At 41.3% G+C, this 20157-nt stretch overlaps 1 protein-coding gene across 10 annotated transcripts in view; it reads right to left on the bottom strand.

Annotated features, from left to right (window-relative positions):
* The window catches only part of LOC130911282 (zinc finger protein 260-like), a 172613-nt gene that overhangs the window by 16552 nt on the left and 135904 nt on the right, over positions 1-20157 (bottom strand). For 9 of the 10 annotated variants that reach the window (XM_057829130.1, XM_057829134.1, XM_057829127.1 and 6 more), the window contains exon 3: positions 13297-13497. In XM_057829130.1, the coding sequence (XP_057685113.1) occupies positions 13297-13497 (201 nt within the window). Of the gene's footprint in view, positions 1-9195; positions 13498-20157 lie in introns of those variants that run through there. The other variant, XM_057829126.1, reaches the window with a different exon arrangement.

The following is a 20157-nucleotide window of genomic DNA, read 5'->3' as shown; positions in this document are numbered from 1 at the left end:
CAGCCCACCGCCACAGCTTAAAAAAATCCTAGGCGAAACCCTGGATTTATTGATCTTATTTATACTTCATTTGGGGACATTCTTGAGTCACTTTCTTTTGAACAGGGGAGGGTAGAGTAGACAAAAAATATTGACTCAAGTAAGAGTACTGTTACTTCAAAATAATATTACTCAAGTAAAAGTAATCATCCAAAAAAATGTACTCATGTAAAAAATATTTGGTGAAAAAAAACCCCTCATGATTAAAATTGTGACTGCTTAAATTTTTGTTTGATTTTTTAAAAATCAATAAACAATAATAATAATAATAAAATAAATAAATAAAATTGCCACGGCTTGCGCCTGAAGGATGAGGGTGTGTCAATGCACAATGACTAACAGCCAATCAGTGCATCGTTGTCATGGGAATGACAGCCCAGAATGCATCTTGTATGTGCGCGTACATACTAAGCCAGTCTACCCTCACGGCCTAGTGGCTAGATAGGCTGTCCATAAAATATATCATTTGTCTTGTTGTGTCTTGCAGGTTTCAGCAAACATTTTGGTCCTGACGCTCAACAGTTAAAGAGAGAAGTACAAGTTCCAATCAAAAAGGAGGAGGTAATGCTGCCATACGTTAAAGAGGAGGGTGATATCACCATGTCGACTGGCGAGCCCTTTTGCGAAGATGGTCCAAGTGAGGCCAGCAGAGGGACGGAGCCTCCAAGCAGCAGCTCAACAGAAGGATCGCAAGCACACATTTTCATCGCACCATCAGATAGAAATGGCGCTCGCCTTACAAAGATGATGGTCATAAGAAATCTCAACCTGGGAAAACCTATGCTAATAACTATACTTGTTGTATGCATATGAGGAGTCACACTGGTGAAAATCCTCTTGTCTGCTCAGCTTGTGGTCTAAAATTCACTCAGAAGAGCAACCTAGACAGACACACAAGAACCCTTATTGGAGATATACCTTTTTCCTGCTCAGTTTGTGGTCAAGGATTCACTCAAATTCACCAGTTAACAGTACACACAAGAACCCACACTGGCAAAAAACCTTTTTCCTGCTCAGTTTGCGGTCACAGTTTCACTGAAAAGACAAACTTACATAGACACACAAGAACCCACACTGGCGAAAAACCTTTTTGCTGCTCAGTTTGTGGTCAAGGATTCACTCAAATTCACCACTTGAAAGTACACACAAGAACCCACACTGGCGAAAAACCTTTTCGCTGCTCAGTCTGTGGTCAAGGATTCACTCAAATTCAACACTTAAAACGACACACAAGAACCCACACTGGCGAAAAACCTTTTCGCTGCTCAGTCTGTCGTCAAGGATTCACTCAAATTCAACACTTAAAACGACACACAAGAACCCACACTGGTAAAAAAACATGTTTCTTGCTCAATTTGTGGTCAAAAATTCGCTCACAAGGACGGATTAAGAGACTCGTGTGTATTGGGGTGAGAAGCAGTGGCCAATGACTGTTTTGCCTGTCATCCATGCTGCTTTCATCAGATTGTGCACACAGGTCAATTGTAGTCTGTAGAGTTTCCTCAAATCCTGTTGAGGATTGGCAGTATTTGTGCCTTACATGTGCTTTGTCCAATCCTTGTATGATGTGGATCCACAGTATTGCCAAAAGTATTGTCTCACCTGATTTAACTCTCAAGTTGAGTGGCATTATTTTTACAATTCTCTCCCTCTTTCAAACTACTTTTCAAAGCTAATATTTCAAACAGTCGACCCCAAATTACAAAAATTCTAAGTCATTCAAAATATAGCCATGAATATCAAAACCCCTGGCAACAAACGTGAGTACACCCCTTTGAAAAAAACGTACCTCCCTAAATGTCCAAATTGAGTACTGCTTGTCATTTTCCTTCCAAAATGTCATGTGACTCGTTACAGGAGTGCTGTCAGCATTGCTGCAGAGATTGAAGAGGTGGGGGATCAGCCTGTTAGTGCTCAGACCATACGCCGCACTCTACATCAAATTGGTGTGCATGGCTGTCACCCCAGGCGGAAGCCTCTTCTGGAGATGGTACACAAGAAAGCCCGTAGACAGTTTGCTGAAGACATGTCAGCAAAGCACATGGATTACTGGAACCATGTCCTATGGTCTGATGAGACGGGCGGACTTTTGTTGCCAGGGGTTTAGATATTAATGGCTATATTTTTAGTTATTTTGAGGGGAAAACAAATAAACTCTATTATACAAGCTGCGCACAGACTACTTTTCATTGTGTCAAAGTGTCATTTTGTCAGTGTTGTCCCATGAAAAGATATACTTAAATATCTGCAGAAATGTGAGGGGTGTACTCACTTTTGTGATACACTGTAATTACATAAATATGAAAAATTATGATTGGCTCACAAATTGTAGTTTTTTTTTTGGGGGGTGGGGGGTGGGTTATACCGTATTGGCCCGAATATAAGAGGCTGCTTTTTGCATTGAAATAAGACTGAAAATGTGGGGGTCGTCTTATATTCGCGGTCTAGACATTACACCCATTCACGATGCTAGATGGCGCCAGATATCATTGAAGCAATGTTCTGTCATGACAGATCTCAGTTACTCTCAAGTTTAACCAGTTTACATTATTTTATTGCAATGTTATTCAGATTTGTTTCAAGACTACAGTTAGTTAGACTTCACTTTGATGGTTAATGCAGTTATTGCAATTTTTGTTGTTTTATCACAATAGATTGGTTTCTTTACATTTCAAAAACCAGAAGCCATTCATTTACGAATGATTGCACTTTAGTTTACACATTTAAATGTTCAAATGTTAAGATTTGAATGAGTTAAAATAACATGCCTTTTCTCTCAAATATACCTGTATTGTTATAATTAGTGATGCGCGATAATACATTTTTCAACCGATACCAATAACCGATAATTGCCTCTTCATTCCAACCGATAACCGATAATGTCAAGTCGATAATTCTATTAAAAGATTTATGTAAAATTTTAACGTATACACAAGAGGAAATATTACTGTGCAAAAATATAATTCATTGCTCTATTTTTCAACATCACATATGAACAAGTAGTAAATTCCAACATCTAAATAGTGACAGATTGTCTGACATTGTGTAATGGTAAACTTTTGGCAACAGTTACTTACAGAGTAAATACCTAAGTTGCACAAAAATGCCTTTAAAAGTAAGCCATTCCTAACATATATAACATTACTACACTGCAAAAACACATTTCCTTAAAACTAGTCAGTTTTAAGTTTAAATCCTTTGGAAATAAGTGAAATTATCTGCCAGCGCTTCAAGTGTATTTCTCTCAGACTTCTTGGAAGAAAAATAGCTAGCTGAAAATAAGCTTAAGAGTCTTATTTTAAGCAATAAATTATTATACTAAATCCAAAAAATAAAAAACGGGGAAATGTGAATTTTGAAATGTTTTTTCATCCGTGTTGCCCTATAATGTTTATTACTGGTTATTGCACTTGGAAGGAAGAAGGAAAGATTATGAATAATATTTGTGGGTACAAGGGGTCGCGTTAACCGAATATTTTCCGTCGTTGACCGATTTTTTAAAACGGTGACGGAAAAAACTGAAGTCCATCCATCATTTTGACCGGTTGCAATTCACACCCCAGACCACAGGGTGGCGAGTGAGCATATTAATTAGCTGTTGTCTCTCTTGATGCATGACGTCATTGGCCTTACTCTGAAAAATGTCAAGGCAACTGAGTGTCCGAAGTTTCTTCAAAAAGCCCTAAAACGACGATGGTGTTGATAAAAGAGGTGAAAAAAACAGGGACTGCACAAACGGGCACGCAATTCAAGTCCATGTGCACCAGGAGGAAAGTGTGAGACGACACAGCAGGTGAACTGTTAATTTCATTGCTCCATATGCTACATATGGTAGGCTACCTACATACTGGGGCCACAGTCAGCTGTTTTTGTCACTGCGGAGAAAATGTTACATATTCATCTGCTTGATGTGTGATGGCACGGTGTGGATTCTTTGTTAAGTAGTGTTGTATCGGTCGCGAAAGACTCGTTCTTTTTGAACGAATTGTTTGGGTGAACGAGACCGAACTAATCACCATCTGCACTGATTCGTTCTATGAAGTTGGTGCTTGTTCACTGCGTGGGAGGGCGTTGAGCAAGCGGCAGCGTCTTCTGACATCGCACACGACCAATCAGATGCCAGCCTCATCGCGGGCAGGGGAGGGACCGTAAAACAGAATCAGGGCGTATGTCACTCACTTCCACGTGTGGCCAATGAGCAGCCAGCGTGCAGGCAGGGGGGCAAGACTGAGTTTTGTCACTTCCCGTTCAGTGACTCGGTCCTCCGGTTCCTGACCTAGCTTGCTGCTAACTTGACTTTCCAGTAATGACTATGCGGTGAACAGATCAAAAAATGAAAGGAAAGGACTTTGTCGCATATTTGTTAACGTGGAGCCTATCAAATGCAGCTCAAAAAGACAAAAACACCACACAAATCTAGCGAGCATGGTTTAGTGTAGTACTTTTCTCAACAGACTCGCGACTACCTATGACAACATACTATCAAATTTACAGTAATTTAAAACACGGGTAGCTACGAGGCAAGCAAAAGCTGAGCTGCGGTCGCGTGACGGCAATGAAGGGGGCAAAGAACTGTCACTATAAGGAGGCTTCATGGCAGCGATATTTACCTCATATGTGCACAGAAACAAATAATATCTAGTATGATCACCATAATACTGATTTGCAATGAAACGGTATATACATGTCCATTTTTTCCACGTCTTTTATTTTTTTTTTTTCGTGTCAGTGACGGGTAAAAATAGATTATGACCGGATTTTTATGACCCTGTCAGTCAAAATGACAGACAACGAAAAAGTCTAGCGCAACCTCTGGTGGGTACAGAATATTATTATTTCATTACAACAGGAATGTGCATTAATAAGCGCCAATGTTTTGATTATGTATTGTGAGTGTAATTGAGCAGACAAATAAGTTAAATAATTTGAAAAGTGATTGCTAATGTTATATGCTTTGTTGCACACTGTGAAAATGATTAACTCAAAAGAGGGAGATGTCATGTATCCATTGTACAGCGCTTTGTTAACATTTGCGGCACTCACGACACTTGCTTTACGGCAGCTAAGCTGATACATGGCAGTACTATTTGGGCGGAGTTGGAGCTCGCATCCCCGTGCGTGTTGTTTTGTGCCTCAGTTTTTTAAAGCCGAAAATAAAGGCAGCGTTACAAAGTCATCTGACAGCTTGTCATTTTACATAATGAATGCATTACTGACTGGCTGACTTCTTGTGTGGTTTTCTGCATGTGTAAATTATCATCTAATCACTGTGCCGTCATGATAGCTGATGATGAAGCTTTGGCTCTCGGGTGATTTCAGTTAAAAAAACGTCTTATTCCCTGTCTCGGCGGCGGCAGCTAAATTCTGACCGGATAATCCGCCCGCCCCGGCCGGTTTGCTGCGGCGTATTCGGGGCCTGGCTCTGCTCCGCACGGAGGCCCAAGCCTCGTGTCCCGCACGACATGGAGGAACGCTCGAGAAACTGGGGTGTTCGCCAGGCGTCCCGCCGCCAGGGAACCGGGCTCGGCCCACCTGCCCGCCCAGCCTAGGGCGAGGCGGCGGCCTGCCGGACCGGCCAGAGCGGCGGGCTCCATCGGAAGACGGCTACTTGTCGACTATCGGTCTTGTGTTTAGCCTCAGGTGAGAGTTTACCACCCGCTTTGAGCTGCATTCCCAAACAACCCGACTCCGGGAAGGCTGGAGCTTCTCTGTATCATCACAAGCCCCGTAGCTTAGCGTCTCTGGATCATCACAAGTCCCATAGCTTAGCTCCGTTTGTGTTTACAATAGCTTTAGCATTCCCGCAGCCTCGTAGTCGTTACAAAAATCTTTGTGATCCAGTGGCTGCTGGGTAAGTGGTGTTGAATGAGGACGCTTTCTTTCCGTGATGCAGTTTAAAATGGCTGCTGGGTAAGTGGTGTTGAATGAGGATGCTTTCTTTCCGCCTTGTGGAACTTCTGCAGTGCATGTTTTGCAGATGGCGAGAGCGTTTTTTTTTTTTCACACACAATAAATCCAGCCATCCTGGTAAAAGCCGCCATATTCTACAACTGCTTCATGTCACGTAAATCTGCCTCCTCAACCCCTCCTCCCTCAGGGGCTTCAGAGAGAGGGGGGTTGAGGAGGTGGCGTGCTCAATTCTTTGGTTGCGCACATTTGGAGGCTAAATCAAGTATATAATTATTGGATTGCATTATCAGTTTAATTTTTTTATTATCTGGATTATCTGTGTGACGTCATAATTGCCATTATCAGCCGATAATTATGGCTGACCAATATTATCGTCATCTTTAGTTATAATCATGTTTCAGATGTACTGTAATTATGTTCTGTATAAAAATTAATTTGGTGTTCAAAAAGTCTTTTTTGAAACTTGAGTCTTGAAAAAGGGGGTCGTTTTATAATCAGGGCCATCTTATATCGGGTCTAACACGGTATATAATTTTAATTTTTCCAGTTACTTCTCTTGATTGACAGTGACATATTACGACAGAGTATTGGGGCCAAACAATGGGGGGGGGGGGGGGGGGGCGGGGGATGACTACGAGATTAAAGTTGTACTCTTACTACAAAAAAAAAAAAAAAAAAAAAAGTATTATTACGTAGGGGTAATGTAGCTGAATAAGGGGCTATGCACTTTATGTACATGTACCTTAGCTGGGAGCTCCGACAAAGCATCAGTAAAATCCTACCATTGATTATAATTTTATGTAGATGAGCTAAAAGATAACAGATTTCCTTATTTTGGAAACTGATTCTAAAACACAGCCTCACAAGATGCTTTCATTATTGTTGACTTTAGTGGAGGCGGCAAAGCGCTACAGAAAGTACTTGGCTGCTTATTCAGTTACATTACTCCTACGTAACAGGACTTTTTTCCCCCCGTAGTAACAGTACGACTATAATCTCGTGTTCCTCTTTTCTTTATTTTGGCCTAATAATTTGTCGTACAAATCGGAAAGTGATTAATAAAATTGTTTGTGCTTGTAATTATTCCGGCCCCCGTCGATGAAAATCTCTCGACTCTGCTTCGAATTTTAAAGTACTGTACATGTACTTCACTGTGCTTGTTAATTGTATTCATTATAAACAACTTGCTTTTATTCAGTCCTAGCCTCCTCTTCTCTTTGTTCAGAACAAGCCTAATTATAATTACTCAAAACTAGGGTCGTAACCAAAACAGATACTTTGTTACCAAGTAGATTCTAAGATTCAGAAATGTGATGGGATGCATTTTCTGCAATACCCAAAGTATCACCGGTACCAACGTGGCGGATCTGGCCACTTTGTGGCATAGGAGGCTGCAGAAGTTGCCCGACAAGCGGTCAATTACACCGCTCAAATGGGGGTTGTAAATGAGCGATTATATGGCAACCCACGCTGTGCTAAAGAACGTGAAAAACGGTCAACGTATGCAACATGGCAGTGACGTGCATTTACGTTGTTTTTTTTGTTATTCTTTTTATTAGTTTAACCCTTTAACACCTAAACCTATTTTTTCCCCCAAATCTGCATACCTTTGATGTTGCCTTTATATTTCAAAGAAAAAAAAAATCAAAATTGCCAGATTGGGTCCCTTTTTAGGACACCATAACCTTCATGTCCAAACTGTTGTTTTCTTCAACCAATTATAAATCAACAATTTGGACCCAAAAAGACAAAAAAATAAAAAACATTTTTGTCAAAATTTGTAATATTGATGTCCCATTGACAACCAAACATGCTCGACGAACGTTTTAAGCGTGATATTTTCGACTTGTTAGGATAAACATTCAACAGAAAAAAATGAGACGGAATAGTTTTATATTTGATAATTCAACAAAAAAAAAAAGCAGTTATGGTCAAAGGCAAGAGTGCAAAATAGTGGCTTTATGTATAAAAATATATATTATACACAGTATGTAATACAATATATATTTATATATAAACTACAATATAAAATTTGCTAGATGCTCTCCTTTAAATGTGCAAAATAGGCCTTAAAATGAAAATTATATACATTTTTTAGTCTTTGATTCCTCAGAGGCCTTGGTCAAGTCCTCTCTGGCTGGAGACACAGGCCCACATTGCATGTCTCACACATTCCTAATACCTCGAAAAAACACTTAAATGCAGATAAAACTGCTTTGGGCAGTTATTCCTATAACACAAACACATTTTCATTCCAAATTGGTTTTTTTTTTCAATGATTTAGAAAAATAAAAGTTAACAGAACAAGCAGTAACCCCAACCCCAAATCTCCTAATTTTTCCCCACATGTCCTAAATCCAAAACCTGAATTTTAACTACTTAAGAACATTGGATGTTCATTAAAATAGCGTACCGTAAGTAACACGTCACCTTTGCTCATTAATATTCATGACGTTAGCAACTGTTACTAGGGCCGGGTCAAACATGCATTTGTCCCTCATGCTAGATATTGCATGTTGTTTTTGTTGTTATACAATATTTTACGATAGCATTGTGTCCTACATACCCTTATGAGGCCCTAGGGGCAGTGCAGATTTACAAGGCGACAGCGAATAATGCACTTTGACCCCACCAAAGGTCCTTAGCCCGGATAAAAAATATGCCCGCCCACTCGAAGCGATGGCATTTTTTTGTTCAAAAAGGCACAAAAATGGAAAAATTCAACAAATTTAATTAAAAATATTATTAAAACAGTCAATTAAAGCAGATATTCCGCCATATTTGCTGTTTTTAATGTTTAGTAGTAAAGAAAAGAGTCTATTCTTCCATGTTACAGGTTGTTTATTCTTATAACAAACAGGAGATGACGACAGAGAATTCGGGAATAAAAAAGAACAAAGAATTTACACTTAAAGACAAACAAACAGAAAAGGCATTGGTACCAGGTCACAAAGAAAAAAGTGCTACCAGTCTTCCCCTGCACAGCCCTTTTCTTCCCTCCTAACTTGGGGGCAGAGTCGACTTGCTTGGAATGTGCACCCCCAGTGTTGATCAGATTACATTCATTATTGAACAGACAAAGACCTGTGCGAATATGGAAGAAACAAATGTTACATCTTTCACATATGATTATGTGAATAAATGGAAATATAATCCAACAATTCCCTTTTGAATTCAAATAAAAAATTGAATTGACCCCCCCCCAAAAAAAAAAAAAAAAAAAAAAAAAAAACTCATATACCCAAAAACAAACCATAACATCCGAGTCCAGAAAGCAGAACACTTTCTAAATTTCCAAAGGGTGAGCCCACACGAATTCCCAAAATCCCAGAGCCTAAAGTCAATATTGCTGTAATCTTAGTGTCATAAGGGTTGAGCCCATAGCTTTTTCCTCGGGAAAAGGGTTCAGTCCATGAAAATGGGAAACTCTTATGTCGATTTTCCATGGCTCAGTTCGAAACAAATCCTTTGTCTCAATGTGTTTTGAAGAGTTCAATATTCACAATCCTTAACGCAGCGCCCAGTCGTCAAAAATTCAATTCAGAAAACAAAATAAATCAAACCTCTATCATCTATATCTAATACTATATGAAACACTGACACCACCCTCTTCTGTGCTGTAATCTGTTCAACTCAAAGAAACACAGAAAGCAATATAGAAAAAACATAAAATCATAATTCCAAGGGGTCCCAACTAATTTGGCGGTGAAGTGGCGTCTGGGACTGTGGGGATTTAAGGCTGAATGGGGCCTTAGCAAGTTCCATGGAGTTCCATCCAGGTCTTCTCCTTATTCTATCAATACGGGATCGAGTCGGCGGCCTGGTGGCGTCTTGGAGTGTGTGCAATATTGATGTAATTATGAAAATAATGACATAAGTTTCCATATATATTTCCCTACATATATTTTATTACATTATTTATTGATAAGTTTTTATAAGACCTGTGAGATGTGGAGATTCCAAAAGGTAGAGTATTCCGATTTTACACTAATTATGAGATTAGATGGAGACAACTGCTTCGTTGTGGTGATCCCTGAAGGGAAAAGCCCGTGTTGAGAATGTTTAACTACAGTCTAGGTTTCATTGCAGATTATATAAAACTAGACCTGAAGAAACCAAGTAAACAATATTGTGAAAAGATGGATCGAAGAATATGAGAAAAAAAAAATCTTTTTTTTTTTTGCCAGATCGTCCTGGCCAAGAATCATGCAACCTCATTTAATCTAAATTCATATCATTCTAAATCAGATGAGCCAGTTCTTTTGAAAATATGAAAAAACTTCACACAAGTACACAACAAAGCACATGTATGGCACCAAAAACTGCAAATCCTCAAAAGGTTTTGAGCTGATGAAGCCAGCATGGATTGTGACAAAATTTAAGTCTTTGGCCACTGCTTCTCACACCAACTTAACCTGATTCTTCTGATTGAACTGCTGACCGAACACTTAAAGGGTATGTAACGGCAAAGGGGGTGTGAGACATCAATAGAACCGTTATGTGCCAAGATAACAAATACTGATAAAGTTAACAAAAAAATCAATCACATTAATGAGCAATTATCGAAAATAGATCGGAAATGACGAACATTTCCGAAAGTGTTCCGGAAACAGCCAAATGGGGCGGCGACGTCACACCAAGTGATTGACAGTCAAGGCGGAGCCAGGTGCCATTGTTTTTTATCGACGAGAGAGTCCCGTTCGGGTTTGTTTGACCAAAACATCACTAAAATGGTTCAAAACTTCTGTGCTATGTGGTGTACAAATAGCTATTTATCGGAATATAGTATCCATGAGTTCCCGAACGCGAAAAAAAAAAGCTGGACTACGCAGACAATGGGTAAAGTTCGTCTGTGCAAAGAGGGCTAATTTTCTAGACCCAGCCTCTGGCACGGTTTTCTGTTATTTTCCACCTGAAAGCTTCTCGAACTATGGACAAGTGAAATCGGGTTTTGCTGCAAGATTGCTGCTCAAAGCAGATGCGGTGCCCACCATACACCAGCTACCTAAATGTCCCGAGATATCAAGAAAGAGGACGATGACTGGCAAAGGAGGCTAAGGCTAAGCAAAGGAGGGGAGCAGCCAAGCTCGAAATGGCCAGAGTGAGTACTCTTTTATAATAAAAAAAATATCACGCATTGGATACAGGACTGGACACATGTATAAATTATCGCTCGTAAAAAATATAGAATATTTGAAATCATATTTGTGTCTGTTGGCAGAGCGAAAAACTATGATAGCGCAATAAATGATAATTATTCTATACATTACTTTATTTTGCGGTCACGGTGTATCAGCTTCACAAAAAGAAATGCAAAAAATATCATTCGTTGTTTCCCACACGATCTGCTGCCGATGTTTCATCAGTGTCATTGCTCCCCTCAATGACAGTTTCATTACGCTGCATTGGCGTTCGTTTGGGCTCAAATTGGTAACCTAAAACACCAATTAAAGCTTCGTAACTCTCCTCGTCACCATTAGATGAACATTCGTTACGTCCTTCTACGTCGGATTCGTCGCTGAAACTAGAAACGAAATTGTCTGCCATCATCGCCGCCATTCAGTATTAAAGCACTGAGCCTTTTTTCTTGTTGAAGAAGTGGCCGGTGGCACTCTCTTCACTTGAAATGACGTCACACACACAATCTGCCAGATCTCGGGCGTCGGTCGTTTTAGCTTGACAATCGAGCCAAATTTCTCTCATTTTCTTGTGTGTAATTACACTAAGTGGCATGATATGAATACAAAAGGCATGCGTTTATGGATAAATGATGGAATATTAACATTTTCCCAGGGCATGACATACTCTTTAAAAGGAAAACATTTTTTCTCCAGCATGTGTCTTTTTACCTGTTGTCTTTGAGTGAGCCCTTGGCCACAAATGGAGCAGAAAAGGGTTTGTCAGAAGTGTGGGTTCTTGTGTGTCGTGTTAGGTTTCCCTTTAAGGAGAATCTGTGGCCACAAACGGAGCAGGAAAAAGGTTTTTCTTTTGTGTGGGTTCTTGTGTGTAATTTCAAGTTTCCCTTTTGAGTGAATCCTTGACCACAAACTGAGCAGGAAAAAGGTTTCACGCCAGTGTGTGTTATTGTGTGTGTTTTTAAGGATCTCTTGCGATTGAATCCTTGACCACAAACTGAGCAGGAAAAAAGTTTTTCTCCAGTGTGGGTTCTTTCGTGCCTTTTTAAGGTTTCTTTTTGAGTGAATCCATGACCACAAACTGAGCAAGAAAAAGGTTTTTCTCCAGTGTGGATTCTTGTGTGTTTTGCTAGGTTTCCCTTTAAAGAGAATCTCTGGCCACAAACGGAGCAGGGAAAGGGTTTTTCCCCAGTGTGGGTTCTCGTGTGTATTTTCAAGTTTTCCTTTTGAGTGAATATTTGACCACAGACTAAGCAGGTAAAATGTTTTTCACCAGTGTGTGTTCTTGTGTGTGTTTCTGAGGACCTCTTGCGATGGAATCTTTGAGCACAAACTGAACAGGAGAAAGGTTTTTCTCCTGTGTGGGTTCTTTCGTGTATTTGTAAGCTTTGCTTTTGAGCGAATACACGACCACAAACTGAGCAGGAAAAAGGTTTTTCTTCAGTGTGGATTCTTGTGTGTTTTGCTAGGTTTCCCTTTAAAGAGAATCTTTGGCCACAAATTGAGCAGGGAAAAGGTCTTTCTCCAGTGTGGGTTCTAGTGTGTCGTTTTAAGTGTTGCGTCTGAGCGAATCTTTGGCCACAAATGGAGCAGGAATAAGGTTTTTCTCCAGTGTGGGATCTTGTGTGTTTTGTTAGGTTTTCCTTGAAAGAGAATCTTTGGCCACAAACTGAACAGGAAAAAGGTTTTTCTCCAGTGTGGGTTCTTGTGTGTGCTTTTAAGTGTTTTGTTTCTTTAAACTTGTGACCACAAACTGAGCAGATAAATGGTTTCTCACCAGTATGTGTTCTTGTGTGTGTTTTTAAGGTGCTTTTGCGATTGAATCTTTGAGCACAAACTGAACAGGAGAAAGGTTTTTCTCCGGTGTGAGTTCTTTCGTGTATTTGTAAGGTTTGCTTTTGAGTGAACCACTGACCACAAACTGAGCAGGAAAAAGGGTTTTCTCCTGTGTGGCTCCTTATATGCCTATGACAAGTGTACTTGTCACGAAAGGTTTTCCCACACTGAGAGCATATATTGAGGTTGTCGTCACTCTGAGCTTTCTTATGACCTTTATCATCACTGTAAGGTGAGTGTGACATGGCGCCTTCGCCATCTGATAGTGGAGCGATGAAATTGTCCATTTTCAATCCATCTGTTGAGCTGCTGCCGCTTGGAGGCTCCACCCCTCTGCTGGTCTCACTCAGACCCTCTTGACTCTTCAAGGACTCACCAGTCAACGTGGTGAATTCATGCTCCTCTTTAACATATAGCGGCAGCTTCTCCTCCTCGTTTGTGATCGGAAGTTGCGCTTCTCTCTTTTGCTGTTGAAGGTGCTCTGGCTGTTCCTGTTTCCTTTGCAGGTGCTCAACTTCCTCTTTCATGCCAGGAGACTCTGACTCCTGCTGCTGAGGACCAAGACTTTTTCTGAAACCTGCAAGAAACAAAAAGACAAATGATAAAAACTCAAAAAAATGAACGCGTTGGATGAACATAAAAAAATGATGGAAAGTATTTCCATCTGATTAACTTGCTCCTTTCAAATTTGAAGCACTTGTGTCGGACCCAATTGACCTTTGGCAAAATTTCTGTCCCCCTTATTTCCATAGTCAAGCATTAGTCTAATGCTAACGGCGTGCGTCCTCTTAAACTCTCAGAAAACTTTTTTTTTTTTTTTTAAACCTGTCCTGTTCAGCTGTTTGACACAGAGAATGGAAGTCTAAGTGCCCAGATTCTGAACAGTTTTAATGTTTCACATTGAGAGTCTGACATACTCCCATTGTGATCATTCAAAATACCTTTTTATTATGACAAAGCAGCGAACAGGAAGGGATTATGGGGGGACAGAAGAAAAGAAATACAAGAAAAGAAGGAAAAGAAACACATACACAAACAACAACTAGAAATACATTGAACATCTAAACTAGTTACTAATATGCTGGTGCTATCGTCAGCGAGATGTATTTCCGGTTTACACCATGTGGGGGCCTATTGGCCAGTGAAAGAGGAGAATGGGGGTGGGGGTGTCTATAAGCCTATAAGCTAAGTGATTGAAAGGGGTAGAGTGTACACAAATCAGTTCTGTGATCTAGAACCCAGTAATCGTGTGAATCTCTTATGAGTAAGCCCGTTGGCGACCAACCCTACGCCGCCGCATCGCCAATCCCGGCACCGGGACCCCCGACCTGAGAATGCCCTACCACATCCAGCAGCACGCAGGCCCCACCGGGCGCGCGACAGCCACGCAGACACGCGGAGAAGCCGCGCGGGCGCCAACCCAGGGCCACAGCCCCCACCCAGCCAGCCCGGGGAGGGAGGGAGGGCGGGCGCGGGGGCGGGGGGCCATGCGCAGCCCATCCCTCCTCCCGCAGCCCAGCAAAGGAGCCATCGTCCCCCCCCCGGGACCCAGGGTGGTCCCCCGGGCCACCCGCGCACCCATCAACCGGCCTTCAGGGATGGCAGGAGGGGACGCATCACCAACCCCACGCCTACACCCACCCCCGCCCGCCCACCCGGGCCACGAGCCACAGCCGCAGCCCCCCAACCGGCACGGCACGCCACGGGACCCCCAGCGGCCCACCAAGCCCCAGGCAAGGCAGGGTCCCCCGCCGGTGCAGGCAACACCCCGCTGATACACCGGCGCCCAGTCAGCGACCCGTGAGAAGTGCGTGAGTTAAGAGGCAGGCTCCCGCGGGTTTGGCCCCATCCACCAGAACAACCGGCCGCAGGGCAGAAGAGGCGTCAGGGCCCCGATCAATCTCCGCCCCAGACCACCCACGGCGCCTCCGAGCGCCCCCCCCCCCCGAGCACCCACCCCGCACTCCGAGCAGGCGCCACACCAAGCGCCGGCGACCAGGGGACGCCTACCCCACAGGCAAGGGACAGCAAGCCTCACCCAAGGCCCCGCGGGCGCCAAGAGGCCCCGCCAACGACCCCGCCGGCCGGGGGGCAGCAGTGGCCGCCGCGGCCCAGGGAGGCGGACAGGGCCGGAAGCAGACCAAGGGGACGGAAGCGCGCCCCCCACAACCCACCCCCGGGCCAGGAGGGGCGCGCGGCATGACACCAGAGGGCACCTCCCCGGCACCCGGTACAGGGAGACGCGGCTCCGGCCGGGCGGACCTGGGAGGGAACCATGGCTGCCGCATGCACCCCCCGGCCCCCACCCCAACTCCACCCCACCCCACCCCGGCCGGCCGGGGAAGGGCCGCGGCCCCGGACCGACACCCGCGCGGCCCCCCCACCCGCCCACGACACCAGCGCGCGCCCGACGGGACCCCCGCACAGCCAGACGCAACCAGACAAGCCCCGGCCGAAAATCCCGGGGGCCAAGACCGGCGACGGGACGGCCCAGGGCAGGACGCCAACAAACTCCACCTGTAAAGCTGACAGAAGAAGAGGTTTATTAAACACCATTAGATGTATGCCAAGGACCGGTGAAGTGTATTATTTACGCATAGTTCCTTAATTGTTCCAAGTCTGATAATATATAGGGTGTTCCAAAAAAAAGTTGCATATGTTCCCCAGCAGCTGGAAACCAAATTGTCTATGAGTATCCTTGTTAAATAAGCCCATTGACCGACTAAACTGTGAAGGAAGAAAGTGTATTTATTACATGCTGTTGGGAGTGTACAAAACAGTTTGGATTTAAACATGTCCTGTTTCCAGCTGCAGAAGGATGCATACAACTTCCCTGGACACCCCGCATACATCAATTTATGTGTACATTTTTATTATTTTTGTGGCATTCCTTCGCAGGTGAGAGAGAATCCTTATTCTATGTTCACCATTCTTGCGACCGTTTCCCACTGTTGTTCGTATTTGTCCATTTTATTTGTCTGTTTGGCAGATATTTTCTCTAATGTTATATATTCAATGATTAGATTTAGCCATTGGTTAATGCTAATGTTTTGTTTGTTTTTCCAATTCAACAATATTGTTTTTTTGGCTATCGTTAGACTTGCTAGTAGTGGACGGGTTTGATGGATAGAGATATTCACTGTATTCAGATCGCCAAGCAGACAAAGAGTTGGAGACAATGGAATCCTGCAGTTCAATAGGAAAGAGAGTTTCTTCGTTACCTGTGCCCAGAAATCTTGTATTGGTTTACATTGCCAAAGAGCATGAAAGTATGTATCTGAAGTATCTTCGTTGCAGTTTGTACATTTATCGGATTGGGAGAACCCCATTTTGTGCATTTTAGATTGAGTAATATGCCATCTGTGCAGTATTTTGAACTGTATAAGCTGAAGGTTCTTATTCTTTGTCATTATAAATGTATTTTTACAGATGTTGGACCAATAGTTATTATCTAATGTTACCGAAAGTTCGTTATTCCATTTTTCGATTGGTAGGCAAGTAGAGTTGTTACATGAGAGGGCTTTATATACTTTTGAAAGTATTTTTTTTTGTTGAGGATGTATATTTATTATTTTATTTACGAAAGGTGGTGGGTCTAACGTACCCGTTAGTGATGGAAATTTGCTTCTGATGGCTGCCCTGATTTTATTGTATTGCAGGAAATTGACCCCTTTGATCTGGAAATCTTGCATTATTTTTTCATATGACATGAATGTATTATCTTTAAACAAATGCTGTAACTGGTTTATTCCCGTATCATCCCATGCACTGAAATAAATAGGAATTTTATTAACTCCAAAGTCTGGGTTGTGCCAGATTCGTGAGAATTTACACGGGGCTTGTTGTGATTGCGTAATTTCCATACCTCTCCACCAGGCTTTCAAGGTACATGCTATCATTGGGTTTTTGAAGCAGCTATGGTGCTTAATACTAGAGCTAATAAAGGGGAGGTTTGCCAATTGTATTTGGTTGCAGTCTGTTTGCTCTAATTCTAGCCATGACTGTTGTTCAGTGTTAAGATATAACCACCTAATAAGATATTGTATTTGATTTGCTATATAATACTGTTGGAAATTAGGGGCCTCTAGACCCCCCTCTGGTTTATTTCTTTGCAATTTGGCAAGGCTAATTCTGTTTTTCTTGTTTTTAAAGTAGAATTTTGTGACGGCTGAGTCTAGGTCTTGAAACCATTTTTGAGTGGGTTTAAAGGGGATCATTGAGAACAAATAGTTTATTTGTGGTAATACTTTCATTTTGACTGTTGCTATCCAGCCCAAAAGTGAGATGGGTAGATTATTCCAGTGTGTCAAATCTTCACATATTTTTGCTAAGAGAGGTGTATGGTTTAGTTTAGTTAATTCTGTAAGTTTTGGTGAAATGTTGATTCCAAGATACTTTATATTCCCTATTGGAATATTGTGATTTTGATTTGCAGGATTCCATGAGTTTGTTGATAAGGGCATTATAATTGATTTTGACCAATTTATAGCATAATCTGATATTTGTGAAAATGTCTTTATTAGTTCAAAAGTCTCATGTAGGGAGGATTCTGGTTTTTCTAGATATAATAGTATATCGTCTGCGTATAAGTTAATTTTGTGTTCTGATGTGTGCGAGCAAATCCCTTTGATATTAGCGTTTTGTCTTATTGCAATTGCTAATGGTTCAATAAATAGAGCGAATAATAGGGGTGAGAGTGGACAGCCTTGTCGAGTTCCCCTTTGAAGACAGAAACTTTGTGAAATTACCCCGTTTGTGTTTACAGTGGCTTTTGGGGCGTTGTAGAATATTTTTATCCAGCGGATAAATGGCTCACCGAAGCCAAATTTTTCCAAAACTTTGAAGAGAAAAATCCAGTTGACTTTGTCAAATGCTTTTTCTGCGTCCAAAGAGAGGATAATTGCTTTCTGTTTATAATTCTGTGCAATATTAATAAGATTTAACAAGCGTCTTATATTGTTTGTAGAGTTACGTCCTTTAATAAAGCCGGTCTGGTCTTTATGAATTATAGTGGGAAGAGTTTGTTCTAATCTAGTAGCTAAAGCCTTTGCAATAATTTTAATATCTGTATTCATTAAGGATATTGGTCTATAGTTTGCTGGTTGGGTTAGGTCTTTCCCTTCTTTTGGCAGTAGTTTGATTACTGCAGTGTTCATATTGTCTCTAATTTGACCCTTGGCACTGATTTCTTGAACCATTCTATAGAAAAGTGGTGCCAGCATATTCCAAAAGTGTTTAAAATATGATGTCAAGAACCCGTCGGGCCCCAGTGCGCGACCTGTTGGCATGTCCTTTACGGCATTCCATAATTCAGCGAGGGTAAGTGGGGTATCTAGCAATTGTTGGCTTTCTAAAGTTATTTGGGGGATGTCAAGATTATTAATGAATAGGTCAATGTCTTCATTATGATCGTTTGTCACCGAGTATAAGTTTTTGTAGTAGCTGTAGAAAGTTTCGTTAATTTTTTCTGGTGATTGTGTTATTATGCCGGCTGAATCTTGTATTGTTGTAATTAATGTTTTTTCTTTGTTACGTTCGAGTTGGTTTGCTAAATATTTCCCGGATTTGTTATTATGCTCAAAGTTGGTATATCGTAGTTGTTGTAACAGAAACTGAGTTTTTTTAGACAGAATACTATTGAGTTGTTCTTTGGCGCTGAAAAGTTCTTTTGTGGTATTGTCCGTGGGATTATTGGCGAATTCCTCTGTCAGTTGTTTGATTTTTATTTCTAACTCGTTTTCCAACTTCTGTTCTTGTTTTTTTTTTTATATGATGAATATGAGATAATCTTGCCTCGAATTACGCATTTTCCTGTTTCCCAAAGCAGCGATGGTGAGATGTTTGGGGAATCGTTAAGTTCCATGAAGTCTTTCCATTCTTTCTTAACGAATGTATCAAATGCGGGGTCATCTAATAAGGAATCATTACAGCGCCAGGTTGCAGGGGGTATCGTGCGGGAGTCAATTTTAAGGGCTAAAGAAATTGGTGCATGATCACTGATGATTATTGGATGTATTCTTGGCGAAATATTATTAATAGCGGAATTATTCGCTAGAAAAAAATCGATTCTTGAACACGAACCATGGGCTAGGGATTGAAAGGTATATTCCCTTTTTGTTAAATGTTTTGCTCTCCAGACGTCACTTAAGCCGAAATCGTCCATATATTTCCTAATGGTTCTTGCAGTTTGTGACTGTTTAGTGAGTTTAAAATTGGAGCTATCTATACTTGGATCAAGTGTTGTGTTAAAGTCCCCTCCTATAATAATTGTTGAGTTCACTGACATGTCACTCAGTTTACCAAATATATTGTGGAAGAACTGTGTGTCCTCGTTGTTTGGGGCATATATGTTCACTAATGTGAACAGTTTATTACTTATGGTGGCTTGTACTATTATGAATCTACCTTCCGGGTCTGCAATTGCACTATTTAATGTGAACGAGATTCTTTTATTTATTAATATTGATACTCCTCTTTGTCTGCTGTTATAGCTGGCTGAATACATCAAGTTAAAATTTGAGTGTTTAAAATATTTCTCTTCGGATTTGGCTAGATGTGACTCTTGCATAAAGAAGAGGTCTGCGTTTAATTTGGTGATGTATTCCATAATTTTAGTTCTCTTTGCCTGCGATCGGAAGCCATTCACATTAAATGAAACAAAATTTATATACGTCATATGCGGATATCTATAACTATCTTAAGGAAAGTAATGATCTCAGGATGTGAGTTATAATATTCGGTCCTGAATGTCAACGACCATTCACATTCATTAGAAGCCATACGAGTATGTAATAAATCAAGTTCTAATAAAACTGAATGCAATTTTTTGTAAACCTCTTGGCATAATTCACACAACATTAAGACGTTGTTAGAAGGATTAAATACATGGGTAGCATCAACACAAAACATTACAATTTTAAAGCGTGTACTTAGTGTGTGTTTGAAAACAGCAGTGTGGAAAAGGTGAGACAAATAACCCAGAAAAAGAAGAAAAGATATGAGCGCCAGTATAGAAATGTGTAGTGTGAGACATGCGTGACTCTTCTAGACTAAGTGATTATCATGCAACCCTGATCTGTACGTGTGCATTGTTGAAATCAAATCTACTTAATACGGCATTGTGTACATATTGGAAGTGTTTAGGAAATACAGACAAAGTGATTATCATGCAATCCTAATCTACACATGTGCTTGCTCAAACAAAAAACAACTTGATTCAGCATTATATATGAACTGG

The sequence above is a fragment of the Corythoichthys intestinalis genome, unplaced genomic scaffold (genome assembly GCF_030265065.1).
Source record: "Corythoichthys intestinalis isolate RoL2023-P3 unplaced genomic scaffold, ASM3026506v1 HiC_scaffold_24, whole genome shotgun sequence".
Classification (NCBI taxonomy): domain Eukaryota; kingdom Metazoa; phylum Chordata; class Actinopteri; order Syngnathiformes; family Syngnathidae; genus Corythoichthys; species Corythoichthys intestinalis.
Note: the sequence above shows the minus strand (reverse complement) of the source record. Positions and strands in the feature narration are given on the sequence as shown.